Source organism: Calypte anna, chromosome 1 (assembly GCF_003957555.1).
Source record: "Calypte anna isolate BGI_N300 chromosome 1, bCalAnn1_v1.p, whole genome shotgun sequence".
In the NCBI taxonomy this organism is placed as follows: domain Eukaryota; kingdom Metazoa; phylum Chordata; class Aves; order Apodiformes; family Trochilidae; genus Calypte; species Calypte anna.
Window position 1 is genome coordinate 31,281,170 of NC_044244.1, and position 23,125 is coordinate 31,304,294.

A 23,125-nucleotide genomic window follows, 5' to 3' on the forward strand; every position below is an offset into this window, starting at 1 on the left:
CTGTGTAAATATCAAACCACCAGCTCCCTCATGTCTGGATTCTCATAGGGGAAAAAAAAAAAAAAAAAAGTAAAAAAATTGTGAACACTTGTTAGCCTTTAAAACAGATGTTCGGTTAAATCATTAGTCCTAAAAATAACTATTACACTATTGCAATGAACGATCTTGTAATATACAGATTGCCACTGGATTTAAGCACAATCAGCTTACTTAACTTATTCTGGCAGAAGAGATGACTCAGGAGCATTTATTTCCATTTCTGGAAAGACATTAGAACATAAAATAAAATTTTATCACTCACATTTCTTGTATGCTAAATGAAACCTAGTGGGAAGTATTTAAAATGCAGTCATTGACCCTAAGTATTTATTTGGGTACAGGGATCCTTGAAAGATGAGGATCTTTGTGCTATCTCCTTCAGCAAGTCTAAACAAAGTATTTAAGGAAGACGATGTATGGGAAATAAATTATATTTTACTACTGTTCCTAAGCTTCCCCCACTACAGAAAGTAAATTTAAAGTGTTTTGGTTTTTTTTTGTTTTGTTTTTGTTTTTTGCTTGTTGTTTGTTTGTTTGTTTTTTGTTTTGTTTGTTGTTTTGTTTTTTTTTTTTTGCTTTTTTGTCTGGTTACAGATGTTATCATGGCCCCCAGCTCTCCTCCCCCTAAAAAAAAAACCTAGGGTCATTGGAGGGGGAGAAAAAGCAGAGTTATCAAGTGAATCAAATTTAAGATTTCTTGCCTTATTGACTTATAGCACCGTGCTTAACTCAGGAAAAATTAATCTCTTTCAAAATGCACTTAATTATAATCAAATACCCATATCAATGTCTGTCACCACATCAGCACATCTGGCAGCAATGAAGACAAATTAACAATACAAGTCGGAAAATCTGGCAATATGAACAACTAAGGCACACAAAATCCATTCTCTACGCTCAGACCACCAGTGACTAGGATGGATTAACTTCCTGTCTCTAATACTGGCGCCTAAATTAAAGGGAAATTGCATTGCAATCTGGGTACCAGGTTTCTGGCTACAAACTGCAAAACACCCTTAGCTCAGCTCCACCAGGCAGTGAAACTTCTGCTCTAGCTTCAGCCATGATGTCTGTGATGGTCTGCTCTAACAGCTGCTTTTAATTTGGTTTTAAAACAGCAAACTGGCAGCCATGGAAGTTTTGCACCTTCAAAGCAGACAGATGTAAAACGCTGATGTCCTGTAATATTAACTTTTGGAGTCTTGCCTTTCTAATGCAGTGATGACAACAAGATTCACAGCTTTTTATTTTGGTTTTCTGTGCCTACAGATGCCTACTATTTTAGAGTGTTTTCACTTAGTTTTAATCACCGTTTTATAGTAAGCAATCCTCCTACTCTGACTTTGTATATTTTAAGTCATTGGGTTAATTACTGCAAATTTAATCCAGCAAGAATTTAAAATTGCTCAAGTGGAGTGAGCAGTTGAATCAAACACAGATCTTGTCTGTAAGCAGAAAATGGCAGCTGAATTAGGAACAGAAACATGAGTTAAACCAAAGAAAACATTATCTTGTACTTGGATTACCTCTCATGGTGGGTGTGGAAGCAGCTGCAGAAGCAAAAAAGAGGGAGAAAGTAAAGGGGTATGGAAAAGCAAAGATTCGGACATGCAATGCATATTTGGTAAACTCTTAACACTAAGCTACTGAGAAGAGACAGCCAGTGCCTTTTTTCTTCTTTTATTAAATAGCTTGATATGGATTTATTCATCTACTGTGCATTCCCTCCATCAGATGCATGCACACCTCAGCCTTGGGTGCACGAAAACTGAGGATATAGGCACAACATCTGACAGTGGGAACTCATTAAGTGAGAGACTTGCATGCTTATTTTGGTAAAAATAGTTTCAACCTACCTTAGCAGCCACCAGAAGTCGAGGCAGGACCCCACCTGCCCTTAAAAGCTGTACATACATAACACCAGAGATACAAGTTAAAACAACCAACAAAAGGCACCCAACAAAAGACACCTACCTATGCAATATTCCACCATTTACAAACAGAATTCACACTTTTCATTCTTTGTACACTAATGTGGGTCAGAGACCACATGGCAGCATGTTTTATTAAAAGTAATGTGCAAATAAGATGCATGATACCTGCAAACAGCATGGAGTTTCCATTTATAAAAAGGTACAAGTAACAGTACAAAATTTGATTACTACTCATTTCAATAAAATGAAGTCTGACATAGAAATACATATGCTGTATTATTTACACCATTAATTTACAAAAGATATTATTTGCATAAAACAAAGCTATAAAATAATTAGAAATATAATGTTTTTATAAGGAGTGTTTTCTCTGTATAAAAATGTAGAGCATTTTGGCAATTAAGCTTTATTTGAATAAAAATGCATTTATTTGTTCTGAATTCATAGCATCACATGGTTTCTTTCTTCACTTCTTGCTTTCCTTATTCCCTTTTTAAATAAAATTCCACGCTGAGGTAGTAGTATGTCAAAGTATTTCTTTGGTTTCAGAAATCAATGGCCAGCCCAAAAGTAGCTATGTATCCAAATCACAGGATTGGAAAGTTGAAGTCCTAAAGTTTTCAAAGGAATGTTTGTAAGTGTAAATGCTGTTTTCTCCTCTACAAACTGTCCTTTCCTTTCTATCTTCATCTGCCTCTGCATCAAAGTCCAGTGAGGCATGAGAATTATTATGGGAGGTTTTTGGATGGCAATTTGCTGGCTGTCTGCAACTTGAAAGAGAGTCCAGCTGAGGCCTCCATAAGGGCTTTCCAAATGTTCCTGAAAGACAGTAAATGAGAAACTAAGTACAGAAATACTGCTGTTAACAGTTTGGTGTCTAACTAAGAGCTGTACGCTGTATTATAAGCCAAGGACCAACACAAGCAAAAGCTCACCAAAGTTAGATTTTGCTTAACTGTTATTTTACCCCTTAAAAGAAAACATCCATGTGATCACAAGCATAAGGCACAAGCATAAGGCAAGATTCCACCACCTGAGACATTAAAAACATTTCCAAAGTAAATGTAGAGCCACACACAATTTCATTACTTTTGTTTTCATGACAACTCCCAAGCTCATTTTTCACTGGGGACGGTGGTGAGGGGAAAAAAAGGTAGGCACAGAGAAAACTATAAACATATAACAGGACACTTTCCAATGTGAAAGTCAGAACAGTCTCCCTGCTTTATTTTTAGTGAACAAATGACACAAGAAATCTGCCATAAAATTCAGGAAAAAAAAAAATTAAAAAACCCAAAAACCCCTAGGAAATTTAACATGTATAGGGTTATGAAGCATCCTCTCACTGTACAATCTAAATGCTAAACCCATCTTCTTCTGGCTAGCATCTCCCATTAATAATAGAAGTTTCACCAGCCAAATTCTCCATTCACACCTGCTCATTTCTTTGCCCACAACTGGTTAGAACAGATGTCACCCAAAAAGAATTTGGGATTTCAGTTGAGTCTTTACTAATTATTGGCATTTACAAGCCTCAAAATAATTAGTGTAGTTGTCACTCTTCCCACTGGGAAGGTGTTCGCACCAACCCCTCTGCAAGAAGTGTCTTCTCTTTTTTCAAAGAAAGATTTGGCCATTGTAAGTCATGTTGTCTATAAGTGACACCCAAAAGACTTATTTTCAGATGACAATGTGCCACAGGCTGAATTTTAAGAACTCAGTTTTTATTAATAACTTGAGTCTACAGTCATTAATAAATTTTGCACCCAAAAAGCCAGAATTTTAGTTTTACTTAGTTGCTAGAAGCAAAGGTTTCAAGTAAAACTGTAATCTGAGAAGTTACTGAAAATGGATTTGGACAAGGTCCACAGAATCCAGAGCAATTTTGCTGTTAAAACAGTATGAAGGGATGTGTCTCACAGCACCAAAGCTACAAATTAATCTTATCTTAAAAAAAAAATTTACAAGCTGCGAACTTTGTCTTGAACATTGACATCACTGACAATTCCACCCATCTTCTTCATCCACAACTAAAGACAAGAAATCTATCAAGACATCTTTCACAGCCATCATCTCCAAGACCTAACCATAGGCTCTTTGGGTGAAGGGTGCTAATAATTATGAAGTGTCAAAGGCAGTGATGATGCAACTTGGTGGGGTAGTAGCTCAGCAAACTGACAAAAAAAGTAGTTCTGCATAAATTTTTAGGTCAGAAAGAGGAATATGAGCCCTTAAGGTTGTATTATCTCCTGCAGAACTACTTTCTGCAGCAGACGTGTGGTAAAGCCCTATCTGCACAGTCCCACCAAAGCAATAGTGGCAGGCAGCCAGGAGAATGTGTGTAGTCCCCGAGCCTCTGCCAGACGTCACGGCATCTGCAATTTTCACAGTCCAAACATCTGGCTTTCAAAGGGGAAAAGCTTCAGAACTTGTACCACCCTCCCTACCCATAAGAACAAAGAGCCCAGTGATGCACATTCCTCCAGCTCTCACAGAGCCAACAGACCCAGGCCTTGATCAACCATGCTGACACACCAGCCAGTAGACAATCCATGGAACCAATGATGCACTTGATGCTCAGATATCATGAGAATGAAAGCAGTATGTGGCTTCAAGTGTGCTTAAAACCAAACAAACAAACCAATACCCAAAACTTATTGAGATTCAAAGGTAAAGCAACACTTTCCTCCTTCCCCACACTCTCTCTGCAATCTGGAGCAAAACTGTAAACCCTGAATTAAGCTTCAGGATCTCCTTTGTCATGCGCACTGTGAGAAAAGAAGACAAAGGAGGGTAGAGAGGGCTCACTGCGTTCTAACCTCTGGATTTCAAGTCTCCCAACCTGCCCTGAGTCCTCCTGGGACCTTGCACATTTTTTGCCTGACAGGTAGAATTTCTGGCATGCTAAAGTTTTCTAAGGTATATTTAAGTAAATATCTTATTTTTTATGGAATCCGCCAGGTCTAAAAGGTAAGAATAACACCACTGATGAGATTTTCATCTAAGTATTAGGTATTAAGATCACCTGGTAATATAAATATGCTCGTTACACAGTTTTACTGTAATAACTTTTCTGTTCCTAAATTTCAAACATTTGGAGTGGTGTATCTAATGGTCCTTAGAAGTCATGGTTCCCTAGAAGCAGAAAGGGCTCATGCATCCACAAGTGAACCATCTCCCTGTACTATTACCTTTGACCTGAGGACTCCTTTGATGTGCGTTAGTTATACTTCTGACCAAGCTCCAAGCTGCTACCTTTTTAAGATAGGATAAAGCCCATCTCCTGGGTAACACCTGGTAGGACCAAGAGGGCACCCTGAGTTCTGGGGCATCTGGGGCATCTGGGGCATGTCCTCATGCACCACAGCAGAGAGAGTAAACCTATGTGTAGAGTTCAGTTTTTAGGGCCTTAAAATAGATACTTCAGTATGGCAAGTTATTCAGGGGAGGAGAAGGGGGGGGAAAAAGACAAGAACACATGCAAAAGTCATGGACAACTCTCAAACTGCCTTTCCTCTCCTCTTTTATGAAGTATTTATTTTCCACATGCTCTATTATCTTATCAAATTCATGGACACTCACAAAAAGATGTTAATGAAAAACTGCACAAAATTATTTTTTTCACAACGCTAGCTATGTGAGGATTTAAACACTTATACAGAATTACCTATTATAAGAGTGCAATAAAGGAGCTGAGAAATCAGTTTTGTTTAGTGTTGGAAGTAGGAAACGATACAGCAAGGACATCAGCAGCTTGAATAAAAACCAATAGGTAGAACATACCCATAAAAGTGCTGTTACTGATAATAGGTGAGGGTTCCAAACTCCTGTTTAAATCAAATGTGTCTGAGTTCAGACTTCTGCTTTTTAGTGCATTTCCTTCATTTTGAGTATAAATGGAGCTAATCAATTTGCTGCTTGTAGCCTGCATCCCAATAATGCCAACACACTGGTCAAAAGGATCTTCCAGTGAAGGAGAATATTGACAGCATTCCTTTTTCTTCAAATATCCAGACTCATAAGGGTCCAGGCACGCTGTTCTTTGGTCAGGGCTGCAACCTAAAGAAAGTTAAAATTGTCATTATAGAAAATCATCTCAGCAAGAGATCAAATTAGGACTAAAACCAACCCTTTCCCCTCAACTTACTTGAACTGTATGCTTCAAAGGCCTCAGAGCCATACGTGTTTCCTTTTAGATACAAAGTCCCTGAAGTCCCAAGATAGTGACACAGGAATGGATCTGCAGCACCCTCCAAGTCTGTTTCACTGCCGTTATCTAGATGGCAAATGCCTTAAAAATAAAACTGATGTGTCAGTGTATGGGCTTTTCTTAAACTTCAGCTTATAGTTTCTTGAGTAAGTTTTGTTCTTTTAAGAACTCCATCTGCTCCACTCAACTTAGAGCTCAAGTTTAACCTAACCTTTTGATGAGAACTCTTAATTCTAGCAACTGTTCCAACAAATTAGCTTGACAGAGAATGTGTCACACTGGGCATCATTGTATGTCCGTGGATAACAGAACATACCCAACCACGGGGATCAGAACCAGATCCTTCCTTCAAAGCACTGGAAACCAAGTTGATGCTGTCATGCATACATCTCTTGAAGCACAGAGTGCTCCAAAGAGAAAGTCCCTTGTGGAAGAATCTGAGGGATTCACGGGCTGCTCTAACAGCTACACTGAGACTTTCAGCTCAATAGTTCCTAAAAGCTGTGGATATAGTCTTTGGCTCTTGCTCCACAAAGAGGCTGCTCCTGTCACTACCCTACCATTGCAGAACAATCTCACCACAGCTCCATTCCCACCTGCCCCAAATCCTGACTGCAGCTCAACCCCAAATCCCTTCCAGCAAGAGCAGGGTTCCTTTTCCTCCCTAACCCAGGTATGTTCTCAATTCTCAGGGACCAGTTATATAAATATTAAGGACAGCAGCTTTAAAATTGCAATCACCTTAAATCTTTTATTGACTCAGACCCTAATGACTTTTCCAACAGGAAAGTTTAATCAGTTTTACTATACTAAATTTACAATGACACTACCACCCATCCCTACATTCCATTAAAAACCTTTCCAAGCTGTAACAGAAGAAGACATGCTGTTGTAATTTCTTTTGAATGCTCTTTTTTTGGAAATGTGCTCATCAAGTTAAATTTACCCGGGAGACTAGAGAAAAACTTCACGATTTAAGCAAAGTAAATCACTTGTACCAACAGAACCAAGTTTCTGTTATTATCTGCTGAAGCAATCCCAAGCAATAAATTTCACACCTTCTTTTAAACTTCAGTGAAGATGTCTCTACAGTGTTATTTCTGTTAGTTAGAAAAACAACAGCCAAACTGCAACTACTCAAACAACATGGAATATCTGCTTAGCATTTTACACTTACCATTACTGTCCTTCTGCTGCAAGAAATACCCTCCTACAGAAGATGTGAGGAACTGATGATGACTGCCATTTTCTGATGAACCATATCCATCCTGCCTCTCAGCCAGTGTCCCCTGGGATGACAGGTAGCTTGGAATGTCAGCAGGCAAATTTGTTTCATCTGTGCGGAAGGAAAGCACACACAAAAGCCATCAGCATACTTCAGAGTTTGTAGAAGCATTTTTAAACTTGTCAGCAAAGTGCTGAATGTAACAAGTAATTCACTCTTCTGACGCTGAGTCAAAGCACACAAATGTTCCTACAATAAGGTCATTGCAAAGCAACCACAAACTTTTTTTTTTTTTCCTTTCCTATGCAAGTTTTCAGTTTACACACCTGTATTTGTGATGCTGCAATCTTCATTTCTTCTTCTGGTGTGGTAGATGATGACCACCCACACCAAGGAAGTGCCCACCACACAGCAAACCACAGCTATGATCACAATGCCAACTGTGGCCCATCCATCATCATCAAGTGATGGGGCAATGTTTTGAGGGGAATCACAGGTGGGTGTAGGAATTACATTAAGACGGATGTTGCCTCGTTCTGTTCCAAGTGTATTAGACATTTCACAAGTGTATTTCCCAGCATCTTCTACATCTGTATCCACAATAATTAGCAACTGATTGCCTGCAGCAAAGAAATGTCTTTCTGTTACCACGAGAGGGCTGTCATCCTTAGTCCAGTTCAATCGGGGTGGAGGGCTACCCCCAGCAATACACTGCAAGACAGCAGTTTCACCTTTCGTTACAGTTCGATCCAGCAAAGGCCGCAAAAATGATGGCGTTTCTGGAAAGGAAGCATAAGTTTTATATTCTACATGACCTTGAAAGAATGGGAACATGTCCCTTTCCTACATAGTTCAAGAGGAAAAGCTAAATTAAATAGATCAGTAAGGCCTAATGAAGCTTACTCTCATTCTCAGAGAAAACACATTCAAGGAATTTGAACTTGGAGCCTACAGATTACTTGCCAGTTGATGAGACAAACCTATATGCTTGATTACCTCAGACAGTAAAAAGGCCAAATCATACATGATTAAGATTGCAGACAACTAGATTAAAAATGGTTAACAAAACATGAGGAAATTCAAAGTTAAACAAAATCTCCTGTCTCTAAACAGAAGTAACAACCCCCTTTTCTTCCCCCCCTGCATAACAGACGTAATGTACACACTGAAAAACAACACTAAATTTTACTACTTTTCATCATAATAGTGAGTGTGTGCTGGGCCACATATTTCTAATCTGTATGTGCCAATACAAATTAGAATATTTTTATTTCTATAAGCCAGTGATTTCAGAGGTGTAGCAAAAGCTAGATAAGGAGGAGGAAGGTGCTCTGAAGATGATTTATCTTTCAACTAGATGTTGCAAAGAAGAATCATTGGGTTCAAAGTCAGTAATTTCTGAGGAGAAGCAAAGTGATTGTATCAAAACCAGTGCTGATGGAGGCAAGACTGGAAATTAATGTTTTGGTAAGAGTTTGACATTATGGAGAGAAAGCAAGGCACACATTTTGGATATCTCCTATGTAGACAGGCTGAGAAAGCTGTAGAAGAGAATAGCCTGTAGAAGAAAAGCTTCCAGGGACACCTTACAGCAGACTTCCAGTACCTGAAAGCGGATGACAGGAAAGCGATGGAGAGACTTTTTTAAAGGGCATGTGGGTGAATGGTTCAAACTGGAAGAGGGTAGGTTTAGGTTACACATTAGAAGAAATTCTTCACAATGAGCACGGTGAGATGTTGGAAAAAAAATCACCCAGGGAAATTGTGGATGCCTCAGCACTGAAAATGTTCATGGCCAAGTTGGATGGGGCTTTGAGAAACCTGGTCTAATGGAAGGTATCCCTGCCCATACAGTGGAGTTGGAAGTAGATCACCTTTAAGATCCATTCCAACCCAAACCATTCTAAGATTCTATGATTTTAAAATTGCTCAGCAATAGTTCTACTCAAGGAAACTATGTCATCAAGGATTGCCAGTGTCTTACCTAGTACTGTTAACGTTGCATTAGCTGAAATGCTTCCAGCAGTGTTTTGAGCTGTACAGCTGTAAACACCCGTGTCCTCTATCTTGACATCAACAATAAAGAATACATCATCTTCAGGCATCACGTGCATGCGCCTCTTGCGTGCTGCAGGAAAATCTGTTCCACCATCTTTCTGCCAAGCAATCTGTGGGACAGGATGCCCGACTGCAGCACACTCCAAACGTGCCATTGCCCCAGCACGAATGGTTAAATCCATGGGGATCTTCGTAAATGAAGGCAGCACTAAAGGAAAGTTAAGTAACACCAAAAGGGATAAATGAAACATACTTTTTTCTTTCCCCACAGCATATTCTTAATACAATTCTTGGTCCTAAAAATGAGGGAGAAGCATACAACCTAAATTTACCAGTATCAAATAAAGAGAAAGGACAGAAGCTGTGAAATATGTGAGACTGCCTAGATCAAAATCTCATTTCTGCTAACAGCCTCCTACATGACATTTCCATAATAGCTTGAAACAGTATACACTCACTTGTGAAGAAAAGACTAATCTTTTCCCAGGTTGTTACATAGATTTTGTCAGTTACTATGAACTGGGTCTGTTTTTAATTTTTTCCTATGCTATATATACACTGGCCAAAGGGGGACAGATATAAAATGAACAGGGACCTCAGAGCTAGACACACGTTAAGAAATACTCTCAGCTTATGAAGGGATCTTCTAAAAGACACAGATGATGAGAATGGAAAAACTTTGTTTAGAAATCTTGATGAAAATCATTCTACTTCAAGTCCACAAGGAAGAAGTAAAATACTTACTGTTTACTGTAAGTTTGGCTTTGACAGAGTAGGATGAACCGAAATGATTTGAAATAACACACTGGTATTTCCCCTCATTACTGAACTCCACATTGCGCAGTCGCAGGATGGTGGTGTACTCCATAACTTCACCTCCCTGTGCCCTGAGGTGTGCATAATTCTCCATTTCAGCATCTTGCAGCAATTCATTGTCTTTCTTCCATGCAAAAGTCATTGGGGAATCACTGCTGCTGGCTGCCGAACACACAAAACTCAAATTGGTGCCTTTGATTGCTGACTGGGTTTCTGGCTGGACAGTGATCTGTGGTTTAGGAAAATCATCTGCACAAAAGGAAGAAAAAGTAACACAGAGGAAGAGAAAAAAAATATATATACGTGAGGCCCAAGGACTTTTTAGAAAGAGCTTGTAAGCCTTGTTTTACAGGTTTGAGAGAAGAGCCAGTTAAGTATTAATAAAATGGATATGCCATGTTTTCATTTTAAGTTTTGCTTGCCTTAAGGCATTTAAAAATACCATATTTATGAGTTTATTCTGCCAAGTAATCTTTTATTGAATAGAAAGCGTGTTTAAAAGCAGATTGTGTGCATGGTTTGCTCAAGACCAGCACTAAAGAGGAGAGAACTACCTCCTGACATCCATAAACTACCCTGAATGTTCATCATGAAGCCTGCCCTTCATCTTTACAACACCTCAGGCTGCTGTGAGGTTTTTCTTTACTGAAAGCATAGTTTTTCTGCCATCAGAAACTGCAAGTTAAAGTGGTGGGTTTCCTTTAAAGCCCCAAAAATATCCCCAAAACATGTACAAAAGTCATTGTTCTAGTGATTTGTGGCTGTTTGATCCACCTTAAAACACAGCAGTGCTGAAAAACCCTCACACCAGGAAGCACACAATTTCAAGACATCAGTTTCTGGAGATCCCTTTGCTATTGGAAGGTTACCTGAAAATTACCATTTTGTGAGTTTTGAATACTCTGCCAATTGCATGTACCTCGTATGTAAAAAAGGAGTTACCGATTAAATGCTTGGTCTCCCAAAAGCAAAAGCCTTAGCATATTCCCCATTTTCAGGATATCTCCTATCTCCTGAGAAAAACACAGGCCCAAACTTGACGAGCACAGCACGAAACACCCTGGGCTCCAACTTCTTACTGTAGACCCTTTCAGCAGTGCAAAGTGATGGTTTTACTTAGCCCCTTTGCCTCCTTATGTCTCATCTCTTTGGGAACAGCATACCAGCATCAAAGTGTAATTCCTGTGAAGAATCTCTCCATTGCATGTTACAAAAGAAAAAGGGATGTGCATATAGCCTGAACTTGAGTTGCCTGCAGGACACTTTCAAGTCTGGAGCAACATGGATTTCTCAGTCTGGGACTCTAAGCATCAGCCTTAAGAATCTCCCAAGCAAACTTTTTCACGCTTCAGATTATTGTTCCTCCATGAAAAACTACACCATTTGCAAATCATGTGGATAGTTAGCCCTGTGCAAAGCCAAATGAAGCAAAACATTTAAAATACTTAAATTAGACTTGTGAAAAGATAGAATATACTTTATTCCAGTTTAGCTTTACTATAAATGGGATAGTAAAATATTTAAGTTATTTTGCAGGAAGCTTGGGATGAAATGGTCGCTCAAAGATACTACAGAATACAGAACACTCTAGGATAAGGCTGGCACTGTCTTTTGTCTGAACAGAATAATTTGGGACTGTATTTGCATGCATGTTTCACAGAAACATACATATATATACACACACAGATACATAAACACATACAAAGACTGTTTCTGAGAAATATACTTCTCATTCTATAGATGCCACTTGACTACTGTTTAATAGAAAATAAACTATTCATTGCCTAGATGGTACTCTTTTAGCATCTCTGTATTAACATGAATAATAGTAAAGCATTTATTATTTTTTTTCCATTGCTATCGTTAGTACAGAAATGTCTCATGATCTGTTTCAGTTTGAAAGACATGATCTTAGCAAGCACAATTTACACAGATTTTCTTTTTTTTTTTTTTTCTAAGTTTCACAGATAAGGAAACCTTGCCTAAGACATGCCTTCCTCTAATAAATCTAGGATGACTGCAACCTATCTCACAGCTCTTTTAAAAAAATGTAACGTGGCATGATTTGGCCAATGTATCTACTCACACAAATTACACATAACGGATTATTTTCATTTCAGATGGGACACACTTCTCTTGAAAATTCTCTAAAAGCAAAAGTGACCACTGTAAACTTCTAATTTTCAGTGTTTTCTAAACACTGAAAACTGTGTATGCCCAAACATCTAATGATGAGGGCGCACTCTCAAGACTTAATAAACAGTAAAACACTCATTGCTGTTATTAAGATTCTAGTTACTTCGGCAAAACAACTACTTTACGTAAGAGAACTAACAACTTAATCTTAGTAAATTCCTTTTTGCTATTATATCTTAAAGATTTTGAAATGAATTCATTAAAAATGGCATTCAGCAGCTAAAAGAAGGATCATGATCCCCTGTGGTTTAGGAAAGAAAAAAAGATATATATTTAAATCCCTTAATTTAATGTTTTGCCAGAATGTGCTTCTCATAAATAAGGATGTCTACTTCATATATACTCCAGAAACTATTGAGTAATCTGTAATTTCCTGCACTGAGTCAACTTCTCCTTTTCAGCATTAGTTAGATTATACCCTATTCACTCGTTATTCAACATTAATAAATTACACATTTGACTGTTAAAATTAAGCAGTCGTGTTAGCTATGAGAGGAAAGTTACTAAGATAAATATGTTTACTACTTTATCTCCAAAGAATATAATTTTCTGTAGCAAGAAAAATAAAATATATACAACAAAAATACTAAAATCCAGTTAGCTTTTAATTTTTAAAGTTCCCACTTGATGTATTCGAGAACTCAAACACACACCTTTAAGTGCTTAAATTTACTCTGCTTTAAATAGAGAGCATAACATATAGGTGATAATGAATACCAAACACAGAGAAATTTCATTTTTCTAGGTGGATGCTATCTCCTCAAGTTCTCAAGTCTCAGTATTCTTCTAGCATTTACTGTTGCAAGCTTAAATTTAAAATATCAAGAGCAGAAGTATGGCAATCAGGTGTTTTAAGGTACAGTTTACATACAGACAACAACTTACATGGTCCAAATAATTTTCAAGTTGACAACAAGTACACATAAAAAAGGCCAGAGCTGAGTCCTGTATGGCTGGTTTGCCCTCATGTTTTCTCAGCTCTGGAGTAACTTCAAGATTGAAGTAGTATGAAAATAATTTACAAATAATCAAAACAAAATACTGCATCTTAAGTCTGACAAAACATCTCACTTGTGATGAATTATTTAGACAATATCTATCTTTTAAATAAACACACATACCACCACAAACTACTGGGCTTTGCCCCTTGCATGCTATGCTATGTACTATGGAAGCAAGCTGTACCTGAAATAAGTCAGAGAACACTCATATTGTACAAAGCCACAATCTTTGAGCATCTACACCACCATGTGGGAACAGAGAAAGAACTGTTAACAAATATTAAATGCTCTCTATTTTATCAGAGAAGTCAAAACATATTAAAGAAACAACAACAAAACCCAATGCCTTCAGCAAAGTTCATGCTATGGAATGAGGAATAGAAGCTGTACTTACCACAGACAAACCCATCCAGGCTGACAGCAAAAATACTTCTCCCTTTTAGCAGCTGAGGGTGGGCACAACTGGCATTTACAAAGCTCTGAAAGTTATTCTCTGACATCCACTGTGGTAGCCATTTCAGCTGGCAGTCACACAAGAGACTCGATGTGTTTAAGTGCCTAAGAAAAAGCAATTACATTCAAAGCCTGTTTGATCAACAGATCAATATGAGCATGTGTCAGCAACAACAATAAATTTTTAGGCTAAATAAATATATCATAAGAGAAAGACAGCAATATTATTTATCTCAGATGTGGTGACATATGATGTCATGACCCCTACATTCTACAAAGTGGATGTTATCCTGAACCCTGAGCTTCTGATAATGAATATGAGTATAGGCAGTCAAGCATGTTTCTAGTTTCTTCATTACAAAACTACAGTCAGGAGTAGGACACAGAATGGGCATGTAGGAAAACAGTCCAGAAGGGAGGTCTGGAAGATAACATCAAAAAATTCTGAGACAATTTCATTCCCATTTCAGCCCAAATGTATCTTGGGGAAGGCATCTAAAAAGGGGAGTGAGAAGATGAAGAATAGTCAAGTGCTGAAATAACGAGTGCAGAACTGGTTATCTGCTTACCTGACCTATGTGAATAGCTACATTCACAGAGGGGGAAAAAATACCAAAGCAAAGAGATACCCTGTGAAGCTTTTAGAATCAGGAGTTGGAAATAGGAAGAGTTCTCACTTTTGGCTTAAAGAATCACCCTTAAAAAACATAGTAATACAGTTCCTCTCTTCCAATCTTATCTGTTCCTGGTAGAAAAGCAAAAATAACTCATGATTCCAGGGAGTGAAATAGCTTTAAAGATAAATAAAGACATAGCAATTCTTGATTTTTATTTTTTTTTAAGAAAGGGAAGAGCATCTCTGTGCTCTTTTTTTCACACTAACACTGAATGGATGAAACCAAAGGATGCCATCTTACCAGTTTACATTGAGATAAAATAGGTTTTCCTCCACTGAAGTTCTAGTAGCATTCTTGTTACTCTTATGAGGCAGAAAAAGTACAGCATTTTTTGCTACTGTGATGCAGCGGGTGTCTGTCGTTAGTTTTAGATTTACTCTCAAGAGGTCTCAAAATAAAATTACTAGATGGGAATTTAAACTAAAAAACCTCACTTTATCTTTCTCAGACATAATGGATGCCTACCAAGAGTCTCAAGAAAATAAAAATAATTTAAAAACCAACAAATCTTGAACACTTATTTCACTGAAATGTTCAGTGTCTGGTATCTGTAGCATCCTGGAGTACTATTAACCTGCTATTCCATCACATCTGATCACTATTTCAATCATCTGCATCGTTCCCTAATTGTTGGCACTGTGCACCCACAGCTTTTCTTGTGCCAAATGAAGCATTTGCCCTGCAGCTGGCTGACTGACTTCTGCAAACTAATCAAGCAATACCAGCAGATCCAACTCAAGGAAGAGGAAAGGCAGAAAACACCTGGCAATGGGTAGAAGCACGGCTGCTGTTTTCTAGAGCAGCTGCAGCTATGCCAAGATATTGGTAACAAAACTGAACTTCGAATGACTCAACTATTGTATAGATACAAGAAAGAAATCCTTTACTGTGTGAAGGATCATACACTGAAATAACCTCCCCAGGGACATGGTGGAGCCCCCAGCACTGAAAGTTTTCAAGACAAAACTGGACAGCATGCTAGATAATCAAATCTAAACTCCCTTTTCCCTGAAAGCTTGGACCGAATGACTTTTTGAGATCCCTTCCAACCTGAGCTGTTTAATGATTTTATTAAGCAGACAGGGCTTCTTGTTACTTTCTCTGTGGCACACAACATGGACTAACACCATAAAATGAAGTACAGAGCCAGCTGCTAGGGTGATACTTGATAAAAATCTGGAGAATACAAATTAAAAGCTTCAAACAGCTTCTGCTCATAATGAGAGCAGCATCTTTTTATTATTCTTTAGTTTCTTGACAGATTGTGCACAGAGCAGCTCAGGACAATATATCTAGCTAGAGAAGGCTGATATGAATAGAGAAGACACGAGATATATGCAAGAAGAGAATTAGCTGTGCTCCAAACATAGGGGACAGTGACCCTGATCGACAGAAAAAGAGGACAAAAAGCCCCAAAAACTGTCTAGAAGAATACATTCTTCCTAGTGACCGCTTCATGTGAAGAAACTGCACCTTTGCTACTACAGGACAGAAGAACCAAATTATAAGTACTGACAACCAGGTCTTTACAAAAGAATTACAGCACTGCATTTCACTGGTCCAGTAAGTTTTAGCTCAGCGATAGCACTGCTGATCTTATAGCACATTACATCAAAGTCTCCCTCATCTAATACCTATTAGAGACCAGCCAATATAAAATAAGGATTCTAGACACCAAATGTAGCAGAAAATGAACACCTCTTATCCTATACTCTCTCTCTTAAATACAGTCATCATATGAAAAATAACAAAAAAACCAAAACACTGACATACCCTTTTTACATTACTTCAGAGAGATTACATTGGGAGTCTATCACTGCATCAGGGAACATCTTACAAGGTTTTTATTTATATGGCTATATATATGTATTTAATTCAGGTGATGTCTTTAGATAGAAACTTACAATTCTTTGAGTTTCTTCATTTGTGAAAATGCATTTCCTTGAACTGACATAATTGCATTGTTACTTAGATCTCTAGGAAAAGAAAAAAAGAAAAGTAGTATTAGAGGAGGAAAGAGTAAATTTTTTTAACAGAATGCATTTAAGACTCAAGGAAGTCTTCTACCTTAGCAATATGCAAAGGATCCCCTATAGCTCAAGAAGCAAAGAGATAAGATGAAGGAGTTTCACAGCATGCCTAATACTTAACACTTTCTCCATTAATTTTAAAATTCATATTCAGCTTAACTCCAAAACACAAGAAACACAGAATGTTAGATAATCAACAATGTTAGGGGTTGGAAGGGACCTTGAATGATCGAGTCCAAAGAACCTTCTCAAGATCCCAGTATCAATGAAGATAAGTGTATTTCATTAGTTCATTAGAAGTCATAAGTAAATTTTGCTAGTCCTACGTTTATTTCAATTATTATAGAAATTAATTTTTTCCAGTGTTGGATTAAATGTGAATTTCTACTACTTACAGGTGTTCGAGTACATCCAAACCAGAAAATGCTTTCTTTGTAATGGATCTAATCCTGTTGCCTTGGAGCATTCTGAAAATGTAAGTACATGATGCAGAAAATATGCAACTAAACAGAAGCATTTTTGAGCTGAACAATTGCTTTTTTGGCATTTATGTCTAATCTGTGAATATATTAGCCATTCAGCCTTTCCAATGCAGTAAAGTGTCTTAGCTCTAAAAGATTCTAATTTATTCCCCGAGTAACATCTATATTTAACACTTTTTTAGAAGATATTTTATGTATACAGTTCAGTGATGTGGATTTTTATAAATGTATTCAAATAAACATCTTTTTATTTCATAGATTTGCATTTGAAAATTTCAGTGCAAAGAAGCCACTTCCATTGGATGCTGCATTACTTGGTCAAAGCCTATACTTGTCACTCTGCCACTGGCATATAATTCATTTTTACTTACTATTGTGGGAAACCTTCATTCTTAAAGAAATGTTCCCATAAACAGCAGTAATACTTAAAATATTTCAGATTAGTTTGATTTTAAAATACGGAATTTCTTTTGTAGAAAAGTAACATTTTATAAAGAACAAAATGGTAAGGGAGAAAGAAAAACCATCTCAGCTACAGAAAATAAATCATCATTTTTGGGGCTTGTCCCTTGATATACACATTAATTAAATTTTTGTTTTTAAACAAATGATGACATAAGTACTGCAGCAATACTCACAGATTCCGAAGTTTATCTAAGCCAGAAAAGGCACCATTCATATCTTCAATAGTCCATGATATTTCATTGTTTTTCAGATCTCTGTTTAAAGGACGACAAGAAATCAAACCACAGGAACAAAAGAAAGAACAAAATACATCTTCAAGAGCATGTATTATTTAAAACTATTTCTAAAACAGCTTTCTGGAGTGTTGTTTTTTGTTGTTTGGGGTTTTGCTTGTTTCTTTTTTAAGAAAATATTTTCCTGATTACCTATTTAATTTCAATTTTTGCTAAAAGACTTTAAAGTTTACTGGTATTTTTTCCACTGATAATTAAGAAGATCACAAGCCCAACAATTTTAAGAATCATTAGAAAACAAAACCATATTCCTCTAAAGGGGTATATAGATATAGGACTTAAGGAAGGAATGCAATAGGAAAGGAAGGAATTGTCTCCTGCCCCTTTGAAACAAAGTACACTCATGCTTTTGTAAGTTCGTAATATTAACACACAGAGATCATAGAGATTTATTAATAAATGAATCTTTTTTACATCCTACAACATCAGTAACACTAGCTTAATTATCTGTGAAGAATAAAGTGATGAGATCTGTGAAAAGAATGATGTGTCAGCACAGAATCAACAGGGCAGGCAGGGCTAGAGGAGAAGAAAAATATCTAGGAGGAAAAGTCTGACACTTAATTCCTAGACAACTCTCAAGAGGATCTTCATCTGTGATCTAGATCTCTGTAAACTTGAATAGCCCAGCATACACCTCTCTGAACTCTGACTTTGCTAGATGCACGATGTGTGAATATGTGAGCAAAATCCTGAAAGTGAAGTTCAAGCACCTTTTTTAAAGCCTAGAGCTAAAGGCAAACATTTCATTCATGTGGCTAACAGATGGGTCAGCAGTACACAACTGGAAGATTTCAGTGAAGCAATATGTATTTAGATTAGTTTACTTCTTTTATCCCCTTTTTTAAAGAAATGTTATTTCAAAAAATGCTTAAATGCATAAAGAAATTGCCCAGTCACGACAAGCATCTGCATATGTGCAAAATACACATATTTTGAGTTTTGTCTTATTTCTAACATGAAGGAAAATGTTGATTCAGCTAGCACAGAACTGTGATCCAGGTCCCTAAAGATGTGGGTAGCAGTGGAGCTTGCTGTCTTTGAATGGAGACATGCTTTTCCCATAATAATGCCACTGGAAGCTTGTATCGTAATTACCACTATCCACTGTACACAGACTTAGTGAAACAGGACATCCTCTCTCTGTCAGCTATTCTGAAAAAAAATCCTATTGTAAGAGAAACATTTGCTGAGCTGGGAAAGTTAACAAAAGGTTCTTGTATATTTCATAAGAAAAAAAAGAAAAAAAATCTATAAACACTGAGGGTTTTTCTTAAGGTTTTTGACCTTAAAAACTGAGTTTGTCAACTTACAAAGTCTGTAGACTGGAAAGTCCCCGGAAGGCACAATCAGCAATGTAATTTACTTTGTTGTTTCCAATATACAGTCCAACCAGTACACTTAAACCAACGAAGCTTGAATCATCTAACCTTGCTAAGTGATTGAACGTCAAATCTCTGCAAATTCAAGGAAAAAACATGATTTAATGTTTAATCTGCAGTGCTTATTATTTGGTTCAACCCAGGTGAATTTTCGGGGAGGAGAGGGGGGGGGGGAGAAAGTTTTTTCCCTTACACCTATCACAAAACCTATTACACCATTTATGACCACACAGCCTGTCTCATTTCTGACAATTTACAAATTACTGTAGAATTAATTTCTGTCATTTCAAAATGACTGTGTTACAGCTTTAGTACAAGTGCTACAGCAAAATGAAGTAGTCACAGTTGCTTTCAACTTTTTAACCAAAATATAGCTGTCTCGCATATAAAAAAGTTTTTGTCACCTTGGAAACTTTGTTATGAAAAGTTCACAGATCAGTGGTAAGAAGCTCATGGTTTGGCACGTACCAGGCTTTCAAAACTGGAATAGAATAAAAGCTACTCACAGCTCACTGAGTTTCTGGCAAAATTCCCAGGCATCAGGACTGATCCTGCTGATGGCATTTTGGCTGAGGTGGAGTTGCTGCAGCATCAGCAAGCCATAAAGCCAACCTTTGGTTACTTCTGTTAAGTTGTTATGGTCCAGCTGCCTACAAACAAACACAAACAAACAGAAAAAAACCCGTAAGGTTCAGACACTCAGTGGCATGTGTGTTTTGCTACAGGTCTACATCTGCCTTCACTACACCAGCTAGTTAGGTGCAGCCTCTATTTACATTTTAGAACTGTATGCATGGATTCAGAAATGTGCTGTCCTATATGTTCACCAATGGCTACTTGCTGCTTATTGAACCACACTACAGCAATTTAATTCAAAAATATCTTTAAATTTTATTGGTCAGTTCCATTAATTTTGTGCAATTCTACTTCATATGCTATCAGCAAAGTATATGAGCAAAAAGTTGATACTTACAAGACTTCCATGTTGGTCAGTCCCCAGAAAGCACCATCCATGAGCCGAGTAACCCCATTTCTCTGCAGTTTCAATGATTTCAAAGCTGGGAGTCCTTGGAAAGTAAGCCCATCTATTTTTTTTATCTTGTTGCGATTCAGTTCCCTGCATCAATAAAATTTACAGTTACAGCAGGGTAAGTTTACCTGCATTGCCAACAACCTTTCTTCCCTCTCTGGAAACAAACTTTAATTAAATGCTTTTCTTGCAAATAAAAAGACATGAGTTGCAGGTATAAACAAACATTTTACTGTCAAACATTATGTTTAACCATAGTAATATTGTTCTGCCTTTCTGATACGGAGGAAATGTAACTTTGATTTTAAAGAGTCCTTGTAGACCTAGAATGTCATCGTTAATCCTGTTGGCAAATTCAAAACTGAAAGCAAGTTGCAGATGTTTATCCAGAAATAGCAATTAATTGCAATCAATATTTAGTCAGAAAAAGTAAAAAAATTTAGTTATCATAGGTAGGCAAAATTAAATATCCTGGGTGATCCCTCTTTCTCCATTGAGTCAAGCATTCACTACACATTCCTCATTCTCCATAAGTAGTTACAAACATTTTCTTCCCTCTTTCTCAAGCAGCCTTGGCACTCATGCTTCTGCCACTACACACACCCCTTGTAGGTTTGAAGTAGGGACCCAACATGTACCCTGGAAAGGAGTTATAAGGCGTAACTAGCTGGAGATCAAGCTGCAGTGACAGCAATACTCAATATTTTCTTTTTTCCTGCTCTCCACACTTTCTTACTTTGGTCCTTTTTAAATTCAAACCCTGCATCAACCTCATTCAGCTTTGTGACTTTGTATGCTACACAGAAAGGGAAATCATGCCTCACACAGGCACAAAGAATAATGCTAATTGTTTTTTGACAGTGAATTTTAAAACTAGCCATCATTTACTAAATTAACAGCTTATTTATTAGCAACAACTCATGCACAGCATAAAGAGATATGTTTGGACAAGACTAGAAGAAAGCCTTCATATAATGAGGGTCATTATAGAGAATATAAAGAACATCTGCCTCCCTTTCAAGGTCTTATATCTCATCAATCTGCATCCTACCAAACCAAGAGCAATCCTCTCCTTCCAAAATACCCTTCCTACGGGAGGTAAAGGCCTATATAATTCTCCCTCCACAGGTATACCACAATTATTTTTCAGAGTCTTGGTCTAGTAGGAATGCGGTTTTCCTTTCTGGTAGTCTGTTATGAACCCTACATTATAAACAGGTACCTGAAAAGAGAATCCTACTCCTCCTCCTGTGTTTAAAGATGCATAAGCATTCAGTATAAAATGAGCACTCAGTAAAAAGAGCCTTTGGTTCTTCCCCATTCCTCCTTTGAATACTTCTTCCACGTTATAACACAAATTTTTGCCCTTAATTGCAGATTAGTTAACATCACTAGCCCAGCCTACAGATTAAATTGTGAAGGAGAACAATTTTTTAGGCAAACATAGAACCATATTCCAAAATTTCAGTTGAATCTGAAGATCAGAAAGTCTACTAAGATCCTTAAATCCTGACCTCTGCAGGACTGTTGCCAAGCCTTTTCCACTGAGGCTTGAGTTAAACTCTTCCTGCATTTGTATACAGAACAGACACAGTCACTGTGGCCAGATGTTCTTATGACCTTTCACATTCAAGGTTAACCTAAGAGAATTCGTAATTTTTAGCTCCTGACTATCTAATAATGGAAACAATTATTCAGGATTTGACAAAGTACAGTCCTAAATCAATCCTACTGTCAACTTCCTTCCATCTAAGTTTTCCAAGAAATAAATAAAACAAAATTTTAAATAAAAGATATTTCCCTCTCTTTCTCCATATTAAATAACTTCATTATTTATTAGGTAAAACATTTACAGACAGCATTGAATCAATGAAGCTGATGGGCATCTCTTTAGTCAAACATATTGCTTACTGTCATACCTTCTGAAAGCAAATTAATTTCCTCAATTTCAACATGAAAGCACAAAATAAATAAGAGACTGCTGTAGTGAACTAATATAAGTTTAATTCACTTAGTATTTTTCCAATTATTTCTTACAGGAATACCACTATTATTCCTTCTCTAACCCCTTCTTTTCTTTCAGTAGGCAAACTTGATGTTGAACATAAAGACTATTCACATCACATCAGTATATAAAACCAGTTTTGTTCAGCACAAAGCTGCAGTTAGTAAGGGTTGTAGTAATATGTTTTCAGTGTCTGTCTCACTCTGCCTCTGGTTAAATTAAAGGCTAAAGTTCAAGAACTGCCAGTGCTTTGGAAAATCTGAAAACAATTAGTCAATTGTAGGTTGCACTTACAGGTGCTGCAGATGGGAGAGTTTAAACATCTTTTGAGGGATTGCTGAAATTCTGTTCCTGTTCAGTTTCAATACTTGAAGTGTCGTAGACAAATTGTCAAAGGTACCAGGCTCCATGGAGGTTATTCGGTTACTGTTAATGTACCTGTTGAAACAATGTCTAGAAGGTTAAATTTACTGTTATTTAATAAATTCTTAATACCAAGTAGCAAAACCCAAAGCTGTTGCGCTGCCTACTCCTTGATAAATGGAATTTCATTTATTATAGAAATTAGAGCTTTTGACAGCTCAGCCTATGGTCAAACAGTATTTTACCACCAACATTTTGCTCTACTCTGCAGGTGTGCATTACTGGCAGACAATAGCACATTGCGAGCCCAAAACTTTATTTTAACTCAGTATAGCTCTGGCATTGCAGTATTCATGAATAAGGATTAAGGTAGATTCAAAGAAGCCCACCAAACTCCATGTAACTCAACCAGGTAGCCCAGCCATGGGAAACTTAAGCTCATTTTGTTACATAATTATCTCTCTCA

At 37.3% G+C, this 23,125-nt stretch overlaps 1 protein-coding gene across 1 annotated transcript in view; it reads right to left on the bottom strand.

Moving 5' to 3' along the window:
- Nucleotides 1-2,065: 2,065 nt before the first annotated feature.
- The window catches only part of LRIG3 (leucine rich repeats and immunoglobulin like domains 3), a 42,693-nt gene continuing 21,633 nt past the window's right edge, over nucleotides 2,066-23,125 (bottom strand). The window contains exons 5-19 of the mRNA XM_030468762.1: nucleotides 22,591-22,734; nucleotides 20,235-20,378; nucleotides 19,768-19,911; nucleotides 19,193-19,336; nucleotides 17,760-17,840; nucleotides 17,035-17,106; nucleotides 16,514-16,585; nucleotides 13,874-14,037; nucleotides 10,211-10,531; nucleotides 9,393-9,674; nucleotides 7,735-8,187; nucleotides 7,361-7,519; nucleotides 6,121-6,264; nucleotides 5,757-6,032; nucleotides 2,066-2,792 (exon numbers count right to left, since the gene is read on the bottom strand). Of these exons, the coding sequence (XP_030324622.1) occupies nucleotides 2,548-2,792; nucleotides 5,757-6,032; nucleotides 6,121-6,264; nucleotides 7,361-7,519; nucleotides 7,735-8,187; nucleotides 9,393-9,674; nucleotides 10,211-10,531; nucleotides 13,874-14,037; nucleotides 16,514-16,585; nucleotides 17,035-17,106; nucleotides 17,760-17,840; nucleotides 19,193-19,336; nucleotides 19,768-19,911; nucleotides 20,235-20,378; nucleotides 22,591-22,734 (2,845 nt within the window). The 3' untranslated portion in view covers nucleotides 2,066-2,547. The remainder of the gene's footprint in view (nucleotides 2,793-5,756; nucleotides 6,033-6,120; nucleotides 6,265-7,360; nucleotides 7,520-7,734; nucleotides 8,188-9,392; nucleotides 9,675-10,210; nucleotides 10,532-13,873; nucleotides 14,038-16,513; nucleotides 16,586-17,034; nucleotides 17,107-17,759; nucleotides 17,841-19,192; nucleotides 19,337-19,767; nucleotides 19,912-20,234; nucleotides 20,379-22,590; nucleotides 22,735-23,125) is intronic.